This window comes from Wyeomyia smithii, chromosome 2, assembly GCF_029784165.1.
Source record: "Wyeomyia smithii strain HCP4-BCI-WySm-NY-G18 chromosome 2, ASM2978416v1, whole genome shotgun sequence".
NCBI lineage: Eukaryota > Metazoa > Arthropoda > Insecta > Diptera > Culicidae > Wyeomyia > Wyeomyia smithii.
Genome location: NC_073695.1, coordinates 246,124,355 through 246,147,930, shown reverse-complemented (window position 1 = coordinate 246,147,930; position 23,576 = coordinate 246,124,355). Strand labels below are relative to the sequence as shown.

Here is a 23,576-nt window from a genome sequence, read left to right as displayed (position 1 = left end):
TATCGTTCCTATCACTTTATTCTATTTTTATTCCGCAACTGCTACTTATCAGATTTGTTTAACTGCCACAGCAGACATTCGTTTTTTTTTGTTTCAATTTTCACACCTCTAATGATAACTTTCTCCATCCGACGAGTCAACTACCGTATCCAGTGTTTCCTGTGCTATATTGATATTGTTGTTTTGGGTGCGTGGCAGAATAAGAGAAATACTTTAAACCTATTTCCTATATAAATTAACTATGGCTTGGGTTATTAAACTGTCTGCTACCGGTCTACCTATTGCTGCTGGTTTGTTTTGAGTTTTGCGATTATCTAGTCGCTGTCAGGTGAGCGAACACAAAATTAAATCATAGCAATCCGTCTCTTCTGTTCCCCGCTTACACGTTTAAGTAGATTGTTATGATTGTTTGTTTTTATAACACTAATATTTAGTACGCATTCTATTACATATACTTGTAGATTAATGTTTGTTTTTTTTTCATTATACACAAAGATGGAAATTGGTTTACAAACTATATGAATACAACTTATTTTTTTTTTTTCAAATTTACAATGAGAGGAAATAATAAAAGATAACAGATGAAAATAGTTTTGATTGTTTTTACCGATGATAATGCAGAAGTGGAATTTTTAGTCCAACTAGTTGCTAACAGTAGGGTAGGGGAAGGGGAAATTATAACAAACAGAATTACAACATAAAATTACACGTTAAAGCGTTTTGCTCTCTATTTGGTTCCTCGTGTGCTGCTTCTCCTATTTTCCTCCATAGAACGTAACTACTTAGTTGTGTAACATTTACAAATACCGTCAATTGGGGATGAACTGTAAGCATTTCACCTTGCCCAACGGTGGCGGGCATGTAAGGGTTGAAGTAAATCTGAACTGTTGTACCTACTAACTACTATACCGTCGATTATCTATAGAGTAAAAGCGTGGACGATTTTAAACCGGATCATCATCAATCATCATAGGTAACATTTATACTAATACGATTTATTTGATTTCGTGTTTTATGCTTACGTTTTTATTTTCTTTTTTTTTTGGTGACAAGGCTTTCGGTGAGACTGACTTAGCTACCGTAAATATTTTTACACATTTGTGCCTACTGCCATTGAAGGGCCGAGCCCTTCACCGCCTAGTTCGAAATTTGTTGCAGATCTTTCTCGTTTTATTCTAAAATCTTGCGAATCCGGACAAAAGGTTCAAAGAATTACCGATCTTGAAGGCGATTACAGCGACAGCAGTGAGCTACAGAACTACCATTAAATAGTTACACTAAACGGAAGATATCGCGTTTCTTTAAAACAGTCTACAGATCAGCGAAAACAGCAGTAAACACAACCCTAAACTGACGGACTGCGCCACACTAGGGGAACCACTTTCGGCTAGGCCCTGCGTCTCCAGGGACACCTCGCTGGGGATCTGGAACTGTACCGGGACGGTTTCCGAAAATGCCCATCCCTCGGTGTTTCTTGCTCGTGCGGTTACGAACCACTCGCCCTCCGGCAGACGGAGCGATCGCTTGATGCTGTGAAACAAGATAGAAAAATTGTTTTATTCCGCAAATTGACGAACTTGCGGTTGTACTTACTTCCAGACGTCACCGGATTCCTCCTTGTTTTGTTCCGAAATTGTGGCATCGATGGTGGTGTATTTGGTCTGAAACAGATGTTTGAACGTTATTGGATTTTACGTACCCAACAATCGTAACTGACTTAAAATTATCGCCCCACCAATAAATGCCAATAAAAGGACCCTTTTAAACTATTCATATACTAAGTTTATTGTGAAATAACCAAAAGTACTCACATTCTCCCCTTTGTACAGAATCTGCAAATCGGACAGCGGTTGAGCGCTTCGCACCCTCCACACGGTATGTAGCAGTCCGTTCGAGAAGTTCGAGTCCACCAGATGGGCTGACCCCGGTAACAAGCCGAGAATCGTTTTGGCCGATGATTCTCCCAACGCATTCTGAAGAGATGAACAGAAAAAAGAATTACTTGAACTAACACTTCCGAAGCAAGCAACAAACCCACCTCCACTTTGCACACATAGGCCACCAGATCCTTCTGTTCGACGTTTCGCACCGTAAGACGCGTCCGCTGATGGTGATTATGGCGGTCCTCAACAATCGAATACTTTGCGCTGTTGCGTAACGGCTCATCGCCGCGCAGCCACTGAACCTTGCGAGCTTCCGGGTTGCTGTGATACAGGCAAACCAGTTCGGCGTTCTCACCGACGGCGGTGTTCAGATATTCGACGTGCTTCACAATCGCAGGACGCGCTGAAATGCCAAATAAAGGAAAGCTCCGTTAACGTGAAGCAAATTATCGTCAGATGAAAAAAAAAGTGCAAAACTGGGATTAAAGTGCGTCGAGTCTAATGGGTTTCGAAAAACTATGGTAGTAGAGCGGTTGGTTGCATTAAGTATTTCTGATCAAGTGAACCTTCTTTGTTATCCGGAAACTCGGTCGAACCACCATCTTCATCGGATCCGAACTCTGTGACATTGGCTGCATGTGTAGGTATTGTTTAATGTTATGATCGATGATTTCAATGAGATTTCAATGATGTGAATGATTATCTAGGACCTTCTTGCCCACTGGATACTTACATTTAATCTGAACGGAGACACTGGCGCTCACTGGCTCTCCGACTCCGTTCTGCGCCATGCACTCGTAATCGCCCGCGTGGTGAGCCTTGACGTCGTGAATTTCCAGGAACTCTTTACGAATAACGATTCCGGTGTGTTTGGCATAAGCGTCATCCAAATGTTTACCCTAAAGGAGTAAATTTAGATTGAAAAACTATGGCTCTAGAAATTGAAATGTAAATGTACGAACCTTGAATGACCACGTTACGGATGGTGTCGGATAACCGGAGGCACCGCAATGAATGACAAACTTCCGATCGTGCTGCTGGATCTCCACCTCACGGTTGGTGTAATCGTTTTTACCATGCGTTATCTGAATGTTGTACGGCGGTCTGGAAGTATAAGTTAGTTTTATAGCTGATAGATTGAAAATCGGTGAAAAACTTACCCTCGAACTTTAAGTGTTATAAAGGCGGACTGCTGGATTGGAAGAACCGTACATTTGTAGATCGAGTCATCGGTTGCTTGCACGTGTCGGAGTGTCAGAGATGAATCTTTGCCGAGAACTAATCGGGGATCGTTGGTGTGATTGTTGGTTCGGATGTAGAGCAGGTTAGAGGTGTTGTACCACATCACAATTGTGTTAGCTGAAAGAGGGACGTTGAAACCGCGATTCAAAGGTAAGTACGATAAAAAGTAGTCCTGTGCTGCAGATGATTATTATAATCGCTGAAAATTATCAATTAAAATGATCCCACCATATTCAAATAGCATATAATTGTCATTTTAAATGTTCTGCTATTGTTTTTAATTCATTGTCCATTCATCCATGTTAGTCAAGGTATTTCTAATAATATTTTAGTGGAAACTCGATTGTTGAGAAATTTTTCATAGTGAAAATCAAGATATATTAGTCAAAATCTCACCGTTGAAAAATCAACAATCGAAAACTTCAAATTCAAAAGAGTGGCTTTGAGAAAAATGTAGTTGCACATTTTCTTATCACTTCAGTGGCATAACTTGACTGGGTGACAACCAAACGGAAAATTTGGATGTCACCCCCAGACCCTCGGGGCGTTGGTAAGACCCTATCAAACGTTATGATCTTCTAGATCTTGAATATTCCGGAAAAGAGTCAGAAGTTAAAAATTATAAAAAATTAAAAATTTAGGAAAAAGACACCAAATTATTGAGAATAAGTTGATATTTAGGTTTTTCGATAGCAATACGAAAACCTGGTCCTATTTCTAAGACACAAGTTCTTTTCACTTTAAAGGGTGTTCGGGTTAAAACCCGCAAACAATCAAATGGCTCTAACTTTCGATCCATTGCGTTAAATTGATTGAAACGTTGAATGAACATAACCCCATAAGGGTTACACATCGAGTCCAAATATGTGTAGGGACGAGGAGGGAAACCTGATCACAAATGAGCGAGAGGTGGTCGAAAAGTGGAAGAAGTTTTTCGATGAGCACCATAATAGTGGAGCAAGAGAAGAAGCCGGAAGGGAAGTTAACTTTGGGGTGCCTACAAACGATAACATTGTTTAGTTCCCGATAACCAAGAGATCAAACGGGAAATTTAGTCACCAAAAAACAATCGAGCCGCAGGCACGGACAGACTACCGGCAGAGCTCTATACACACGGCAAAGTGGCACTAGCAACGGCTTTCCACTCCAGACTACCGCAGGAATGAAAGGAATAAGTTGTATACCCCATCTATGAAAAGGTCCATTGGCTACAATGTAGCAACTACAAAATCCTCTCCCAAATCTGCTCCGTCGTCTTCCTTCTCTAGCAAAAGAATTCGTAGGACAGTATCAAGCGGCCTTCACACAAGCACGCGCTACAGCGGATCAAATATTCACTCTCCGGCAGATCCTTCAGAAATGCTGGGAGTACAACGTGCCTACCAACACAAACAAAGCAGCGTTTGGTCCACTAGCAACGGATCGCCTCGTAGCGGTTATCAAGTCAGCTTTGGCAACCAAAATTTAGCCTCTGGTGCACTTGCAAAAGACGTTGGTGAGCTGATAACGTATGGTGACTATCGTCATCGCCGATAACGTAAATGTTTGAAGACGTTATCGTCATCGTCAATAACGATAACAGACGTTATCGGTATCGGCGATGACGATTATCGACGATAATCTTTCGTATTAACAACCTTGGTGCCCACACATCACGTCTTCGTGGACTTCAAGATAGTCGACCGAGACCAGCTATGGCAAATAATGCACGACTACGGATAAACTGACACGACTTACTTGGATCGACTAATGTGTTACGTGTGCGTATCGGGGACACTCTCGAATCCCTTCGAAGCGCTTAGAGGGTTGAGACAAGGAGATGGACTATCATGCACGTTATGCAATATTACTCATGAGGGCCTAATCCGACAAGCAGGCTTCGAAACGAGAGGCACGATCTCCAGCAAAGCTCATAGGCTTCGCAGACAACCTCGACGTTATTACGTTACGACAGATAAAAAATGGAAGCTATGAGAGTTGGACTAGATAGTAATGCGTTGAAAACCAAGTACATGAATGGGAGAGGCTCGGGAGAAACCAGCATTCGCCTCACATGGACGGTTATCATGGACGGTGATGAACTCGAAGTGGTAGATGAGTTTGCATATATGTGATCTCTGGTAATGGTGGATAATAACACAAGTGAGAAGATCCAAACTAGGCGCGATTTCAGCTTGAATACGTCGTTATTCAAGCTGGAAATCGGACTTCGATTTCGGCACCGCAGGAAAATGACGATGTACAAAACCCTAATTAGACCAATTCTCTATGGACTTGAAACCATGACGCTGCTCACGGAGGACTTACGCGCACTGGCCGTATTTGAATGAAAAGTGTTGCGGACAATATTCGGTGGGGTATGAACCGAAAGCGGCGAGTGGCGCAGGTGTATGAATCATGAGTTGCAGGAACCACTTGGCGAGGTTCTCATTTTGCACCTGACGAAGGTCGGGGAGCTGTGATGGGCCGGACATGTCGCGAGGATGCCGGACGACAGATCGTGCCCGTCCGACGAACTAACGTGCTAGGTTACTTGACCAGATCAGAGATGCCAGATGTTTTTGAAAAATGTCTGCAATTGCTCGAAAAACCGGAAAAATGTGCTCGAAATCTGAAAAAAATCTGTCCGTGATCCGAAAAAATTTCGCTCGCGCAGGCAAAAGTCTGTAAGAATCTGCACACATTTTAAGAAAATCTGCGCAAATATAAGGAGACTCTGACAAAAATCTGCAGAACCAGGCTTATAAACGGTCACCATTTTCATTTGATCTCGCTTCCTTAGCGTGCGTCACTGTCGGCTTTCGCTCGTAAATGTTAAATAACCAAACCATCGCCGCTCAGCTCACAGAAAGAAAAGGATAGTCAAACGACACTCGCGTATCGAAGAGATGCACACTGTCAATCTTTTAGCGATGTTATTTCGGCCTTTTTCTGTCTACTTCGTTCATTTATGTTGAGAAATATTATTACAAGATCAATGATATAAATAATTTCCAGAAAACACGCACTCAACGTGCGTAATTCTCATTTCTAGAAAAAATGTCAAAATACGTTTCAGGAAAATAACGTCGTGATGGCGATACTCATTTGACATTTTTGTTTAAGAATGTATTCAGACAGCGAGCCTTGGTAGCGTCAGAGGAAGAAGAAGACGATTATCGCAATGAAAAGTGGTTCTACCGTGACCATTTCGAAGCCTGGCAGAAACCGTGGAAAAACTGCAAATATCTGCAAATCGATAAATATCTGCACACGGACTCCAAAAATCTGCGTTTTGCAGACAAATCTGCACATTTGGTATCACTGGACCAGATTGAAGTGGCTCTGCGAGTGTCGAGACGTTTAGGAAATTGGTGACTCGAAGCCCAGGACCGAGGAACCCCATGGCATAACGTTGCTGTAGTAAGTAGGATAGTTAAGCGTATATTTTCGACACTATGCGAGTTGACTTCAGTTCGTTTGCGAAAAAGATCTACACGAGTACTTAAAAAAAGTTGGGGCCTTTAACCGGAAACCGAACGCATAGAAAGTTATAGAAACTAGTTACACTATCGCGTAATGGATTTCAAACATAATTCAAGGAACCTGTAATTCACTTCTGAGAATGAGTTTGATGTTCCAGAGAACGTGCCAAAGCAGAAGGTCAAGTTCACCAGGAAGTTTTTATTTTGGCAAGTGATTTGTTTTTGAAAGCAGAGAGCACCTTTTGTTACCTCAAGTACTATGAATAGATAGGTGTAGCTGGAAGAGTGTCTCGAAAAGCGGCTTCTCCCTCTACTGAAACCTCACAGCGCACAGAGGAGTACCTAGAACAAAAAGCTGGCCAAAATAAGGAAAATGTTTTTTGTCGCTTTTTGGTGCCGCTATATTTTTTCCTGCAGCTTCAATAAATACTCCACAAAATGCCATCACTCGATGAACGTTAAACGGTATTATCATTTGCTGGGAGCGCTGTAAACATCGACAAATTTTCAAGCATTTTTTTTGGGAATCGAACCATTTATAGTAACAAGTTGTGCCAGGCATCAAAAAAATGACAATTGATCAATATTTTGCAGCAAATGAGTTCCTTATGTTCAATGCTAATAAACCGGTTGATAGAAATTCCGAAATTTCAAAATTATAGTTACTCTTAAGAAGTTTTTGAAATAAGTACTTTTAACGTATTTTGGAGCATTTTCAATATTAAAAAAATTATCAAATCTCGCGGAATCCGATCATATAATCATCGGAGGAATGGAAGTTCATAACATCACAAACACATCCTCGCAAATATCTCATCCGGTAACGTCCGGATTGGCATTTGCGACCCGTTTGAAAAATGTTGTTTATGACGAATTTTGACGTTAAGTGTTCACGCGTACACGAGAAATTAAAAAAAAACATACCTGATGGGTACCTTGATGGGTGCCTGCCTCACGCTTAAAACAGTGTTTCAGCTCAACAAATATGAAATGAGATTAGTTTAGTGAATGAATTTCAACTAATTAAAGTTAACTTAAAAATAACTTGATGCACAGAATCAATAATCCAGGTAAATAACAATCCGTACAAAAGGCTTTTTCCAACCTACGCAGGTTCCATGAGGCATCATATAATTTGTGAGCATCAAATTGATAGGTCTAAATGAAGATATTTTGCTACATCATTTTTCTGGTAAATTCTTCAATTTGTTTCGCTGCCCGTTTTGCGAAAACAAATCATTCGAGCGTATTATTTCTTCTGCTCACTAACATTAATGAAGACACATAGGCTATGTAAATGTAAACATTAAGTTGTGTGTGTGATACTTAGAGTTACTTTTTGATATAATACTCGAACTAGCCACTTCCACTTCTCACTTAAATATTTCCCAAAATACTGCTAAATAGCAGCGAAAATAACTTTGGCCAGGTTTTCACTCGAGTTACTCCTCTGTGCAGCGATTCAACGATCTTCTGGTCGGATTGTATATCATGCTACTACACGAAGAACGTACGGGAGTGGTATAAGGCGAAAAATGTAGATTACGCTCTGAAAGTTCCTAGCCCCCGAATACACCCGAGCTGCACCCAATCGAGAAATACTGGGCAACAAGGCGGAGAAACTGCCGAATCCAACGTCGTGCAAAACATTATGGCCGGGGTTAGGTCCAAAGTGTGAGCATTTGGATGAAAAGGCCAAAAAATTAAGATAGTAAAATTAATTTTGAATTACTGAATACTTGATGACAGTCGGATAAAAACCTGGATTTTGGGAATTAATTTTTTGTGTGCGGATTTCAACCCGTACATCCTCTAGCTGTCAGAAAACTATATTTTAGGGTTGTTATCGCGACACAATCTTAATCGCACGCTAGCCTGGAGATCTAATAGCGGTCTCGATCAACTAGATTAGTTGAGCGAAATCGTTATAGATATTGTTTTTGGCACATTTTGCATGTTATAGGATAAGTAAAACGATACACCATGCCTCAGTGCTGAGTCAAGAAAATTTCCAGCTCGAAAAGATCCTCGACCTGATCGGGAATCGGACCCGACATCACAACCCTGTGTGGGAGGGCTAGCCGACCGACATCGCTAACCACAGAACCACGGGGACCATCAATCCTAATAAAACTCATAAAGCGTAGTGGTTCTAGATATGCCAAAAACCTGAACACACCTCATTTTAAAGATGTGTGTGTATAGTATTATGCCTCATGTTTGGTTTTGGTATTTGCTCTTGAGTTATGAAAATGGCGTCGAAGCAAGAGAAGCAACGTATAACCAAGCCAAATTTTTCTCGCGCGTCGCGAAAATCAGTACTACTCGCACTTCAAATTGGTAAAATTTTGAATGCGGCCAAATCAATCGTCACCAAACTAACTAAGTGTTTGGAGAACGTTTATCGACTGCTAGGAAGACAGGATCGGGGGACAAATCGAAACCTAAAGACCGCCAAAGCGACGAAAAGAGTGGCCAGCAGTTTCAAGAGCAATCCGAGCCTTTCCGTCGGAGGTGTCGCAAGCAAGCTGAGAGTGTCACCTACACACTTAGATTTAATTGCCGAGAACTCAACAGCTGATAAATTCAGCGAAATGTTTTACAAGCTTTCGGCTAAATTTTCGAGAACTTCGGCAAATGGAATGACAATGCCTGCTGGTTTACGGTAAATCGATAAATTTTTGAATGTTGCTGACATTTCTTAAAAACTTCGCCGAGGTCGATCAGCTGTTGGGAAGTTTGCCGAGATAAATTAAGTGTGTACAGCTGTGAATCGAGCCAAAAACGAGCCGGTCTGTCGACTCACAAAATGGTGGTGACTTCAAATCGTGACGATATGCAAAACAAGTCGGCCAGGCAACGATCGCGAAGGCTGTACGTGAAAATGCTGACGAAGTTTGATTGCGTGGTACAGAATGATGAAATTTGCGGCCAGGCAGGCTTAAAACAGCTTCCTGTACAGGAATATTACACGGCAAAGAATGGTGACAGAGATTTTCAAACACATTAGGCTGTCGAATTTTGTAAAGAATTATCTCGCCATCTGTTTCTGTGTTTTGAAGATCTTTCGTCAACCAGGAAATTTATGTGCAGGAGTGCCTGGAGAAACGTCTATTTCTTCTCCAACACAGTTGTTCCGTTCTGTTTTGGACCGATATGGAAGAATCGAGCCAAAACAGAACGGAAGAAAGCCATGAAGTAGTATGCCGCGAACAACGTCCAGGTGATGCCAAAATCAGGGATGATATTTGTTGACACTCTTGAGTGAAAGTGATAAAAAGCATCCATAAACGTTATTTTTTTATAACCCTTTCAGAGTTCTCCTTTCTCGCTTTTTGCATGGAAGTGAATTGTCAAAACACCTCATTGTATTTCATGCGATGGAAGCAAGACAACAAAATCAGTTTATCAGTTAACGAAGATTGTCAAGGCATCGGTCAGTGTCAGTGAAAATGTGTCGGTGAGGTTTATTTTGGTTGAGTGGACTGTTTGTTTTTTTTTTTTTTGCTTTGAAGTGAAGATCATTTGGTTGGATTTGTCGTCAAATTTTATTCCGTAACCGTGAACGATGCGCGCGATCTATTTCATTCGAGTATAACAGCACGTTACTAGCACAAAAATCTAGTGTATTTGAAAGAGTGGTGCGATCATTGGAAGTGAAAATTGAAAATGATTGGCTGTAATTTTCGAAGAATTTTGCTGGGGAAAATGACTTTTATCAGCACTGGCCAAAATACATGAATGCTTCCAGTCATCAAAGCTCCGCTCTATAAAAAATACTGGGCTATCGTCAAGCGGAACCTCAAGAAGATAAAAAGTTGTCAACGAGATGCAGTTTAAGGCTAACTGGCGTTCCGCAGCAAACAAAGTGACCAAGAAGGCTGTACAAAACTTGATGGAAGGAGTCAAGAGAAAGGTCCGGCAATTCGCATTCACTGAAAAGGAAGCTCGAGTCAATATTTTTCCTTTATTCTGGACGAAATTTAATAAAAAAAAATACCGATTTACATACATTTTTGTTTGTCCAACTTTTGATCGTAGCACAATTTAAATCTTTCGCCTTTGCATTTGATTACGGCCCGCAAAGGCTTCTCAAAATTATCACAGGCCGCATGTACGGTTTCGATCAGAAATTCATCCCAGATTTTCACCAAACGGTTCTTAAGAGTGTCCAAAGTCATGTGTTCACTCATTTTTCCTAGCATGTACCCCTAAATGCTGAAGTCCAATGGATTCAATTCGGGAGAGGATGCGGGCCATTCAGTTACTGATAAAGCACGGCAAACTTTCGTTGTACATCTTCTGAAAGTACATCTGTTGAAAGTATAAACTTTCTTCTCCAAATAATTCCTTGGCACAAGTAAACTACCGGTAACCGTAAGTCAGTCCCATCTGTAATTTTGTCAATTTTGAGTTAGCATCGGATTTTGGCCTAGCTTTGAGTATATTTTCAGATGTACCGATAAAAAATAGTGGTTTGTTCAACAAAAGTGGAAATCAATACCAAGTCGAATTGTCCCATTATGCAAAGTAACCGCAAGTCAGTCCCAGAAGAAAAATAACCGAAAGTCAGTCCCGATTTACAAAAAAAAAAAAACATGCATAATACATCAGTGGAATGGATGGGAAGTGAAGAAGAGAAGTTCGATATGATCGTTTAGATGAAAATAAGTTATCTAGTAACAATTAGCAATTATTGGGTTTATTTTTTAGTTTGAATTGGTGATGAATTTATGTGGAGCAATTTTCTGTTAATACAAATTCTAGTCCATTTTTTTTCTTGGTTCGCTGCTTCGTGAGTCTATCCGGAAAATCTTGAGTATCCAAGAAACTTCCATCAGAATCCAGGGAATCGTTCCAAGAAATCTCCAAAAGTGATACTCGAACCTCAAACGGATTTGGATCATCTTGACATTTGTTGTCGGATGAACCAACTGCAGTGCCGGCTTCAGTTTCTCCATCCAAATCCTCACCGGACGAGCTTTCATCGGTTCCGTACGTCATGAGGTTTTCCAATGCCGAGATTTTTTAAACTGTTCTCATGGACATACACTTCCTAACAGCGAAGGATTGACTGCTTTCCACGGCAACGAATAACAACACGTCAACACGCACTATAGTATCAACATGGCAATGGTACTGACTTGCGGTTACTTTTCTCTACGGTGTAGAATGTAACGGCAAGTCAGTCACACTCAAGGTTTTTAACATAAAATCAATTATTTCAGTGGTTTTTACAACGTGATTAGCGCAGGCTAGTATGCAAACTATATTTTAACATGAATATTGTCAAAATAATTCATCTTAAATAAGTGATAACTGAGCGTGAATAAAATATCTTTCGAAGCTGTTTTCTCGATTTGATATTTTTACAGATAGGACTGACTTGCGGTTACCGGCAGTAAATGGTGTTTAATGATGTGTTGTAGATACATAATACTCTTTATGAATTCTTACGCCTCTGTCGATGATTAGATTCTTCTGTTGGGTATTACTCCCCAAACTATCATAGCTGAAGCGTTCTAGAATCGTCCCACTCCTCTTTTATTGGCTGAAATATCACGGAGCCATGCTCCTTAAAAACAGCTTCCAACGTAAACAATTTTTCATTTGGAAAAAAAAATGTGAGCAGCGTGCGTCTTCAGTAGCAATCAATAACTGGCCACCCTGTCAGCAATATTTCTGTGAAATAATCTGTGATAATCGTTTCTTGAAAGCTCCATATCCAAGGTCATCTTTGATTATTTCATGCATTGTGTTATGATTCATGTCATTTCACAAGCAATGTTTCACACCGACCGGGATGGAATCCGCCTGATACGTTTTTTAACCGCTTCGATCACCGCTGCAATCCGCACGCAGTTTTTACCCAGTTTCTGCTTGGGGACAGCCATGACAGTTTCCTCGAATTGTATTATATTCTTGTAAACAAATAAGCTATTCAAACTCAGATGTATCAACTTCCTTCTAGTCCTTCCAGTCAAAAAACAATCCATTCAAATTTTTCTCTGAAAAAAGTGAAACACTGCCTTTATCACTTACAAGTGAACTATGAACATGTGTCGTTATCAAAACAAACATAACTGATTATCAGGATAGATTTTCCGATGCGAAAAGAGGCATTCAAATGTGTGTATCATATTCACTGTGACACCCTGTAGTTGCACAAGCTTGGTTACACAGTAGGGTGTCCCAAAAAAAAATCGATGTTAAAAAAGTCAAGGTGCTCAGCCATACATTGAAAGATAATGTTATTTATAGCATTTCTGTAGAACATTTCGACTTTCTAAAAGGTCGTTTTCAGGTTGCCCAAACGTGATTTATGAAAAAATGACTTTTTTAAGCTACAAACCCACTTTTTTACACTTTTTTCAATTCTGTTCGATTCCTACATTTTTTCGTACATTTTTTTTATTTTTGTGCGATTGTTTTTAAATATTTTGCCTGGTTTGGTTCAGCATTGTATTCCGTTTTTTGACTCCCAGTGCCCATTAAACATCACAAAAAAAATAATTTTTCTAATAATTTTTAGATAAAACCCTTCAAAACACAAATAAAAAAAACTTTGAGCCAGAACTGAAATTTTCATTGCAAAGCGGGATTTACGACGAAAATTTACATGAAAAAAGATACTTGATATTTTATCGAGGAGCTGAGATATTGGCATTTTTCTATGTGATGGAAAACTATGCATTTTAACAAATCTGTTAAATAATTGTTTTATTTTGGGAGATACAGTTATAGATAAACCAATGCTCTATCCACGATATTCAAACGATCGTGGAATAGACGCCGACAATGCACATTCCATGATCCGATCCATGAACATTATTGAACGACAGTAGCACCGGACGCACTGCCCTGACGCAGCACGTCATCCGACACAACACGTGGATGGCCGGTATTCCTGACACAACAAAACGAGCCACCATCGACGGCAACTCTGGAAAGTTTCAACGACGACGAACAGCAGGTACACCTGACGCAGCAGTATGCAGTACAGTGGACAGGTAGAATACAATTCAGGAGCACAGGTTTAGTTAGTCTAATTTTGAGTGTGGAAGAAGCAAGTTGTACAACGAACTTTAACAATAAATATTTTTTAAAAACTTACTAATGTGAGCACATACATATCTATACAAAATATTAATGTTCAGAAAACAAATGCATTTTTGGATGCCTGATAACTTAGTAGAAGGTTTCAAAATTTGGAAAAATCTGCGAAAAAAGTTAGAACGAAAATTATGATTTTTCGTGCCTTCTAATAGAAAATTCAATGTTGCTCGTAATATGTAAGAGATAGAAACATGATGTCTTCGGTAAAGTTTCTTGTTTTAAGATAACCTAAAACTTTGTCGAAGACACCTCGCGTATATCTCATTCTGATTAAAAAGTAAATTTTTTATCTCACTTACTGGTGGATTGATCGCCCTTGTTTCTACATTAGAAGATGCATTTTTGAATATCCTGAAACTTCTCCGAACATACCTCATGGCTTTAATCAACATTTGAATCACTATTTAAATAATTATACACACAAACGGCTAAATAAAATACTGTGCAATGGAGATATTGAGCTTTAATGGCATTTTTGACAAAATGCATAGTTTTCCATCACATGTCAAAACGCCGATATCTCAGCCCCCCGATAAGATATCAAGGATCTTTTTTCATGTAAATTTTCGTCTTGAATTCCGCTTTGCAGTAAAAATTCCAGTTCTTGATCATAAAAATTTTTTATATGTGTTTTGAAGGGTTTTACCTGAAAATTATAAAGAAAATTCACTTTTTTGTAATGTTCAGTGCGCTCTGTGAGTCAAATAGTTGAATGCGATGCTGAACCAAACCATGCAAAATATTCAAAAACAACCCCACAAAAATAAAAAAATATATGGAAAAATGTGGGAATCGAACAGATTTGAAAAAAGTGCAAAAAAGTGGTTTTGTAGCTTGAAAAAGTTTTTATTTCATAAATCACATTTGGGCAACCTGAAAACGACCTTTTAGAAAGTCGAAATGTTCTACAAAAATGCTATAAATAGCAGTATCTTTCAATTTGGGACTGAGCACCTTGATTTTTCCAACATCGATTTTTTTTGGGACAGCCTATTAGACAGGCTTGGTAATACAATTTGGTTGACTACAATGAAACTAGGAAAGCCAACTTTTAAAACTAAATTCAGAAGCTCGGTTAAATTTTTCTAAGTTTTCTAGATGAAATTAGGAAGATTTACAATAGGGAAAGTATGATAAAAATTATTAGAACAATCGAAAACATAACAACTGACATTGGCTGCCGAGAATTGATAAAATACCTTACTTAATGAAATTTTTCGTAAACACTAAAAAGAGTAAATCGTAGAGCTCTTGCAAAACGAATAAAATTCAAGTAGTTCCCCTTATAGAAGTATATAATGCATTATTTCATTGGAATGGCGGCTTTAGGTATATTCTAGAGGCGCCTACAATGTAAAGTTGTTCAGTGTTAGAATATTATTCCAAGTAAGGGCGCCTGTTGATAAGGTAGCCATCCGAATGAAAATATTCTATCTCATACAAAAACACCGAAGTGATGCAATCATATTGTTTTTGCATTCAATGGACTCTAATGATGCTCCTTGTCACCGTCCCATTGGCATTACTAATCACTAGCGCTGTACCGAGAAAGGAAATCACATTTGCTCATCTATATACATGAAACTCGTTTGGATTTATTATTGATTCGTGATCATATGCAAATTACACCATCAGTACGAGTGTGTTGCAATTCCCCTACCGTGAACAGGTGAAACAATGCGATGGTGAAAAAGCATGTTTTGCACAACCAACCATTCGTATGGAGAAATGAGTCATGGCGCATCCATCGGGGGAAAGAACAATAAAAAGCTCTACAATGTTGTAAATGTTTACAAGACCAAACAAAGCCATGATGATGATCACGTTTCCAAATGCATTGATGCAGGCGGGGTGATTAAGACCACCCACTAAAAAAACGACCAGTGCAGTGTCGGCATCAATCACCTGAATGATTAATATCACTACAATATTGTTGTTTGATTGCATTAGCCTAGTTTTGCATATTGTCGATTATTCTTAGTCAATAAACTGACAGAAACTAGGCCAAACGTGTACGAAATGTACGAAGCAAACGGATCAGAAGAAAGAAGGATAGTTCGTTTCCACACCATTAGGTACGGCACTTAGCAGCGAAGGACATCTGGGCGATAAGCATCAGACGCGCGGTTATTTAAATTACTGGAGCAAAATATTTAATCCTTTCTTATGCCATTCATTCCTATACAGTGAACGCTACAGACGGACGTTTTATGCAGTGCAGTGTACACTTGGCATAACATGCCAAGGTGAACCGGCTATCGGGACGGGGCGGCTCAGATGTACAATCGTATTCAGAAGCGACACGAGTGGCATTCCTGTGTGCGCGATAGATTTCACGCTGGACTCTCAGTGCATTTACTTGCCCCCCTCCCGATCTTGATTAGGAATGCACTGAAAAATAGTTATTCTATTCGGATTGTAGGAATGTAGCTCTTTGATTTGGCTAGTGTAGATCAAAGTTCGTGACATTTTTGTCATTGTAAAATTCTTCACATATTTGAAATTTTTCAGCATTTTTGTCATTATTTTGTTTTTTGTTTGTTGTTATTTTAAAATTTATCATGTTTTTGACATTTTTGTTCTTTGAAATTGAATTTAAAATTGAAATATCAGTAAAGATCATCTTACACTCCGGGTTTTGTATCCGACAAGGCAACGTGACGGTATCGTCCAGCTCCGTCTCGATGGTGTGATTCCGCGTAAGCAGCTGGGTGGCCAACGAAGGATTCGGGTTGCTAATCTCATTGTCTGCACTTTCCTTCGACGGCAGCTCATCATCGTCATCGTAGTCATCCTCGTAATCGTCGTCGAGTGCCGAACCACCGCCTCGTCGTTCCTTCGAAAGACTACTGCTACTGCTAGCCGGCTGGGGGGAAGCTGTATGGGATAGAAAAAATAAACAAACTAATCAGTATTTTGAAGTAGCACGAAATCGAGTTTTCAAGAACAACTGATGCTTGCAACTTTGTTTTGCAGTTTGACTGTGGTTTCTAATTCTTCTCGAAGTAGAACGCTTTCGAGAGTTTTTGCGAATGGCTGCCGTTTCAGTATACATGATGGAAAGCACACACGTTTGCTTTCGGCACATTTATTTGCGAACCAGATATCGCAACCAATTTATCTTGTTTGATGACTTGCCCGTTTCGCAAAGCAGATGGCCCCTCACGGGATGGGGTTACTGACCGTTTCTCTTACGTACTGTGTTCCAATTGGTGCTGAGTTTAATTATAAACGCTTTTTGGTTTCGTTTTTTCGCTTACTGTTTTGACACATCGTTTTTGGTTCCACTTACTGTTGTACTTTCCCCATAAACAGGGGGGTGTAAATCTTGTCTTTCATCTTGTTTACTTTTTAAAGTTTCAGAAGATCAAAATCAACAGTAAAAAATTGTATAACCTTAACCCTTAAAAATACGTTTTGATCAGTCACAGCAACGTAAAGCCGCTTTCATCTTTTTGAAGTAATTTAGTCGCTTCTGTATCGTCTTTTTTTCACCTAAAATGCAATTCAACCCGGTAGCCTTTTAGAAGCCTTCCGGTCTACACTTTATCAAGCACTCTTTCGTAAAACTAAAGCCATCCTCAGAAAACCCTTTGAATATCGCAACCCAACCATGTGCACTAGGGAAATGTAGTGCAAGTGCATATTATTCTTTGCAAAACCATTTCAGACTGAGACTGGCTATACCAATAGTGGCAAAGCGGCGACAGCAACGACGACGACGAAGAGTCACTTTCCGATGGAAGCGAAGCCAGGATAATAGAAATATAAGTCGGCTGCCTGCATATATAGATACGAATGCAAAATAAATACGGGGACCAATCTTACCATAGCCAAAGGTCAATTTGTATGGGTTTCCATACCATTTTCCCGGCGCAAGCCGCTGGCAAAACCGCAGACATCCAAGAACCGTTTCCGCTAGGGCTGTGCTGTGCGGTTTCGTTGGATGTGAATTTATTGTTAAGCCGGAAGGGAGTGGAACTAGCAAAAGCACTATGAATGTGTGATGATTCAGATTCCTTTATCCAGTGGAACTTATTGGAAAAGGGTGAGTTTGTTTGCTTTCCTTTTTTTGTGTGCTTCTAATAAAATACTTGGTAGTTTTCTAGCTTCGCAGTATAATCATCGGGAGCAAGAAACATAAGAGTTTTTATACCTTCTTGTTAGGTCTTGAAATGCAGTTGGTGGATTTACTACCAGTTTTAATGCTGTGCGATGATAGATATCCATTAAGATACAACTTTTGTTACCCTCAAATTTTGTGATCAAAGATAGCATCACTGACCTTACTCGAATTGGTATAGGTCATAGCTGGGCGCAGGGTTTTCGTTCGGGAATGATGAATTTTATGATTTTTTTAAAAGACCCTTCTTTTTTCCGTGTGTTCGGATTTCTTCCAATTGAACTATAAGTGCGCAATAGAATTTTACCTAATACTCTGATATGATTTTAAAATGGCTGAATGTGAGCACTTTTATGTTGAATCGTGAAAACCACCCCCAATGCACACGGCTATGGTCATTTGTTAGGCTTTTGTTTCGGCTCGGAATGGTTTCATTACTGGCTTGACATTAATTTGCTATTGAAATACCTTTACCCCAGCTGGAAACGGGTGATTTTTCAATAGATCTTACCTACTCCAAACCTAATAAATTTCAAAGTCATATCTTGATCTACTAACAACCAGACTGCACCCAAGTAGGCTTAGTTTACCTTACGCCAAGCCATTCATTCGTATCCTGACTCACGATCGAGCGGCTGCGAAACGTTTGCATTCAAAGCCGGCCCCATGAACCGTCCATAAATTTAATCGCGCCACATTGAATGGAGTACAGCAATTCAAAATACGCACGTAATGCGGTGAAAATGTGTACGCCATGTTTGAAATGGTTTAACTCTTTTAAGTCCACAACCGATTCCGATTATTGCTGTGTGTCGCATATGGAAAGCTACCGTAACGGCTAGAGTCACTTCAGTAGAGTGCATGAAGAAATTACCTAATTACCATGTTATACCGCGTGTAACTGTGCCTCATAGCAACGATCATAAACCACAAATAACAAATTTTTATGAATCAATGACTGCATTTTCTGCTCAGTGTTTATTGAATAAAGTTTCGTCAATAGAAGACAGGTGGGAAATCGAAAGTGTGACTGCGGTGAAAACGATCGGTTAACCGGTCGTACTAAGGCAACAATGAATCCGATGCCATGTCCAAAGCTGGAACAATCGCATTTAACAACCGACCCGGAAAGGTGTATGATTAATTTCCACCGTTTGTCCATTCGGCCATTCGGACAATTTGTCATCATCGTGGTCACACATTAGGTAAACAAGACAGGCCTGTCAGCGGATGGATCGTGTTAGATGAAATTGTATACGATTGGAATGAAATCTTTCGGTGGGTTTTTTTTTGCTTGTTTCTTCCTGAGATCCTGGGTCAGATTAATAACGAACTTTTGTGATTGAGTGGCTCTATCCATCTCGAAAATGATTGTTGGTCGTTTGTTATCTAGAAGATTATTTCATTGTTATAATAACAGTGGTGTTTTGCGTAAATGCACTATTTAAAAACAAAAATAGTTAAGTGAATTGGGTATTCAATATTGAAAAGTTTGATTAAAGTTTGGATGAAGTTAACTTAAGTTAATTACGAGAATTTTAGTTCTAATTTGGAATACAAATACTTGACACTGGCCAACAAAAAATAACGCATACTGTTGAAATGATATTGAAACATTGTTATTTTAGCAAGTAGAGTCTTGTATTTAAAATTAAATTGAAAAACCGGATCTTTCTTTTTTCGATCTAACATCACAAACTTAAAAAGTGTATAACTCAGAAACTCGGAATCAAAGTAAGTAAATAAATTTGGCAAAATATACTTAGCAATTCTCCGGCCAAAAATGTTCAAAGTTGCAACGAAGTTGTTTTCTTGTTTTACAAATTTTGAATTACCTTACAACTTCGTCTAGAACTGATGTCATAATTATTGTAAACGCATGGCGAATCGGGCATTGGATACGTTTAACCTCAAAAGGCAAAATGTTTAAACTGATTGGTATTGTATCGTTGCTTGTAATACATTGGTTTTAAGAGGCTTTACATATTTTTGTTTGGTTGAGGTTCCTACGCATAGTCTGTTGGATAGTTGGTTACTCTACTACTTAAAATGTTTAAATAATTTATAGCGATTTTACAGAAGCCCGTCTATAGGTGGGTTTGGGCACTAGAGGGCTGAGCGGCAGAAATATTGCAAGAATGAAATTAAATTCGAATTATAAACGCTATTATGCCAATAATTTTTATCCAACACTATTTTATTAGTGTTTTTTTTTTTTTATTTTTATAACCTCAATCAATGGCTTGCATGTAGCAAAACGGGATTAAAAACACAGTGGTTTCGCGCGCTCACATCACTCACTCTCAATACGAGTTGCCTTGATGAAGTGTTTCCTTGCTATCTTCAGCGATACCGCTCACCGTGTAACGTAAACTGTTGCGGATTTTAGTCAATGGTCGATTCGGGAACATCATTCGAATTGTTGTTTATTGCATGACAAACAGTAGGGTGCCAATGGAAATCAACTTTACGAATTTCCTTCAGCGGTAGGTATCAAAAGTTTTGTCTTCTCGAAAAAAGCCTCCATGAAAATTTCAGCTCATTCATGCGGCAGCCTCCTCCTCAGAACCAGGTATAGTCACGAAATTTCATTCCCACAGATACACAGACATTCGAAACAGCTTTCTGTTGCGTAGTCTGAAATAGTATATTTTCTCGATATTCCTTTGCCGGAATAAGCTGCTGATACTAGACACCTTGTTTCCTGTGAGAGAAACAACAACGGCCGCTTGGTAGCGAAATAAGTAGGTGATAACAAAAAGAGTAGCGATAATGTGTCCTTTCATGATAACTGTAGATGACAGAAACAAAGCCAAAAATTGAAAAGCTAGGGAATGACAGGGAAAAAAATCGCAAAAGAGTGTTGTTCTTTTTTAGGGTTTGAGAAGGAGTAAGTAGAATTTATTTAATAAAATCAATCTAGCAACAGATTTGATTGCGGGCAGTCGTTTTTTCACGGTACGTACGGGACTTATGTATAACAAATCTCTGCCAAAGGTTTTAGAGATAGCCTTTGTAATCGGACTTTTAAGCCGTCCCATAAGCCGCCAAAGTTTCACTTTTCTAACCGATAAAAAAGCATGAAATTTCCGATATCGGATTTATTTTTATGCCAAATGTCTTAGAAATATTCGATATCTGGTGCTGCCTCCTAAAAAAAATGTCTTTTCCGAATTGATTTTCTAGGAGTCAGAAAGTTTTCTAGCTGGAAGACTTTCCCAGAAATTTTGTTTTAGAAAAATTGTTTCGAGATTTTCATGCATTTCTTGGTTATAAAAAAATCGATCTCGACAATTTCATATTTCTGTGCATTTTTTCATCGGTCAAAAAATGAAACTTTTTTAGTGGTAACAAATATGTTCCATAATCGACCTCAGGCAACATTTTGGATTGTATGATAGCAACTTCCGGTTTCTGGAAAACAGCCAAAAATGGACGATTTCCACCCAATATAATAATATCCGGATAAAGAAAGATACACAGGAGCTAAATTCGACCACAGATACCATTTTGAATTCTAAGATGGCGACTTCCGGTTTTGGAAAAACAGCGGCAAACGACCAAACACCACCCAAAAAGGGGGGTATTTTCGAAATCGTAATGATGCACTGGAGCCACAAATCGACTTCAGACACCATTATGAATTGTAGGATGGCAACTTGTGGTTTCTGGAAAACAGCCAGAAATGGCCGAATCCCGTCTAACATGAGTATCTCCGGATCTAGAATGATACACAGCAGCTGAAATCGTTCAAAGACCCTATTTTGGATTCTAGGTTGGCGACTTACGGTTCCTGGGAAACAGCGGAAAATGATCGAATTACACCCAATGTGAGTGTTTCTTCAACCAGAATGACGCTTAGAGGCCAGAAATTATCTTAAATACCATTTCGAATTCCAAGATGGCGACTTCCGGTTTGTGAAAAACAGCCCAAAATAACCAAATACCATCCAATATGAGTATCTCTGGAACCAGAATGATGCAATAAGCTAATAATTGACCTTAGGCACCATTTTGAATCGCTAAATGGCAACTTATAGGAAACAGCCGAAAATGACCAAATAATACTCAACATGGATATTTCCGTAATCGAGATGATGCATAGAAACCAAACATTGGCCCTTGACACCATTTTGAATTTAAAGACGACCACTGTTAGTTTCTGGAAAACAACCAAAATAACTAAATACCTCCCAATATGAGTATTTCCGGTGTCAGATTGATGCCAGAAAATTTGCTGAAAATGACCGAATACCACCCAATATGAATATATTCAGAATTAGGGCGATGTACAGAAGCCAAAAGTCGAGGGTGTTGTCATTTCGATAAAACCAATCATTTCAAACGATTTGTCTTTTGACTTTGATCATATCCTATGGCCGATTCGTCGTGCATTTGCAGACTTCAAACAAACCGCAAGGAATCAATGAACTTGGAACGTTCAAATAGTACGATACCACATTTAAATTATGTTGATGCCACATATATCGATCAAAGCAGGTATAGTTTTAAATAGTCTTTGAATTTCTCTTCTTTCCATAACTTTTGAGCCACATATCAAATTGTTATGAAGTTTGTTATTTGTAAGTTTGAGAGATGACTCGTTCATATGACACTAGTTATGTTCAAATAAGTCATGTAATCTTTGAGATAATAGACTTTCGTTGTTTTATTAACAGTTTAATACTTAACGGTTGCTTAAGTTCGATTATAATCAAATGAAATAGGAACATTCTTTTGAGACCAATTTTGTTCAAATCGGTTGTGTAGTTTTCGAGATAATGATGTTTCATGATTTTTACATTTTGATACATAACCTCTAAACTAAAAATCCGATTATAATGAAATTTAATAGGTTTAATAGGTCGTTCGCTGGGGGGGGGGGGTGGTTGAACCCCAATCCTCTCCCCTAGGCTACGCTACTGGTGGGAGCTTACTAGTCATCTTAGGTTGTTTTCTAGGAGTCGAAAGTCGCCATCTTGGGGGGGGGGTATTTGAATATTTTGGGCTGTTTCAGAGAATCCTTTCCACCTTGGATTTGAAAACGGTGTCTGAGGGGTAACTTCTAAGTCTATGAGAATCAGAACGGGAAACCAAAAACACTATCTATCACATTTTTTAACATTGATCTCTAGTTACAACGTTTAATACGAAAATCAGAACACAACAAGACGACACAAAGTAAAGAAATGCAAACAAACAATGACACATAGCCCCACCGGACGTTCCATGTACCTAACCGTAGAAAAGGCACAATGAAAGAGATATTCGCTGTGTGGTGCTATTTTTCATTCGTTGCGTGCCGAGCCTAACACAAGCATCAAACACCGAGCGCGTGTTAGGAAGGACGCAAGAGCTACACGTTGATCCGCTCTTACGAAGTTCTTTGTTGCCTGTACCAGCATGTTTTCCTTTTTAATAACGTTCTCACAGCAGATCATTAAGGGGCCATCCACATACCACGTGGACAGCTTTGGGGGGGGGGGGGTTGGGGTTGTGAGGGGTTTTGACTAATGTCCACGGTCCATACTATTTTTTTAGAATTTATATGGGCAGTTGTCCACGGAGGGGGAGGGGGGGGGGGTTAAAAATTGTTAATAATCTGTCCACGTGGTATGTGGATGGCCCCTAACCCATTATGGACCAGATGTATGTTTTATCGAACTTTAAATTATTTTTCACAAATAACTGAGATGAGATAAAATTATATGAGAGCTGGGAATGTTGGGTACAAAAAATCATACTGGG

General features: G+C 39.3%; 1 protein-coding gene across 3 annotated transcripts in view; it reads right to left on the bottom strand.

Moving 5' to 3' along the window:
* Positions 1-23,576, bottom strand: part of LOC129722321 (igLON family member 5) — a 155,933-nt gene continuing 132,357 nt past the window's right edge. For 2 of the 3 annotated variants that reach the window (XM_055675672.1, XM_055675673.1), the window contains exons 3-11: positions 16,334-16,582; positions 3,044-3,242; positions 2,846-2,987; positions 2,617-2,782; positions 2,450-2,515; positions 2,039-2,286; positions 1,812-1,973; positions 1,594-1,661; positions 1-1,530 (exon numbers count right to left, since the gene is read on the bottom strand). In XM_055675672.1, coding sequence (XP_055531647.1) covers positions 1,302-1,530; positions 1,594-1,661; positions 1,812-1,973; positions 2,039-2,286; positions 2,450-2,515; positions 2,617-2,782; positions 2,846-2,987; positions 3,044-3,242; positions 16,334-16,582 — 1,529 coding nt within the window. In that variant the 3' untranslated portion in view covers positions 1-1,301. The remainder of the gene's footprint in view (positions 1,531-1,593; positions 1,662-1,811; positions 1,974-2,038; positions 2,287-2,449; positions 2,516-2,616; positions 2,783-2,845; positions 2,988-3,043; positions 3,243-16,333; positions 16,583-23,576) is intronic. The other variant, XM_055675674.1, reaches the window with a different exon arrangement.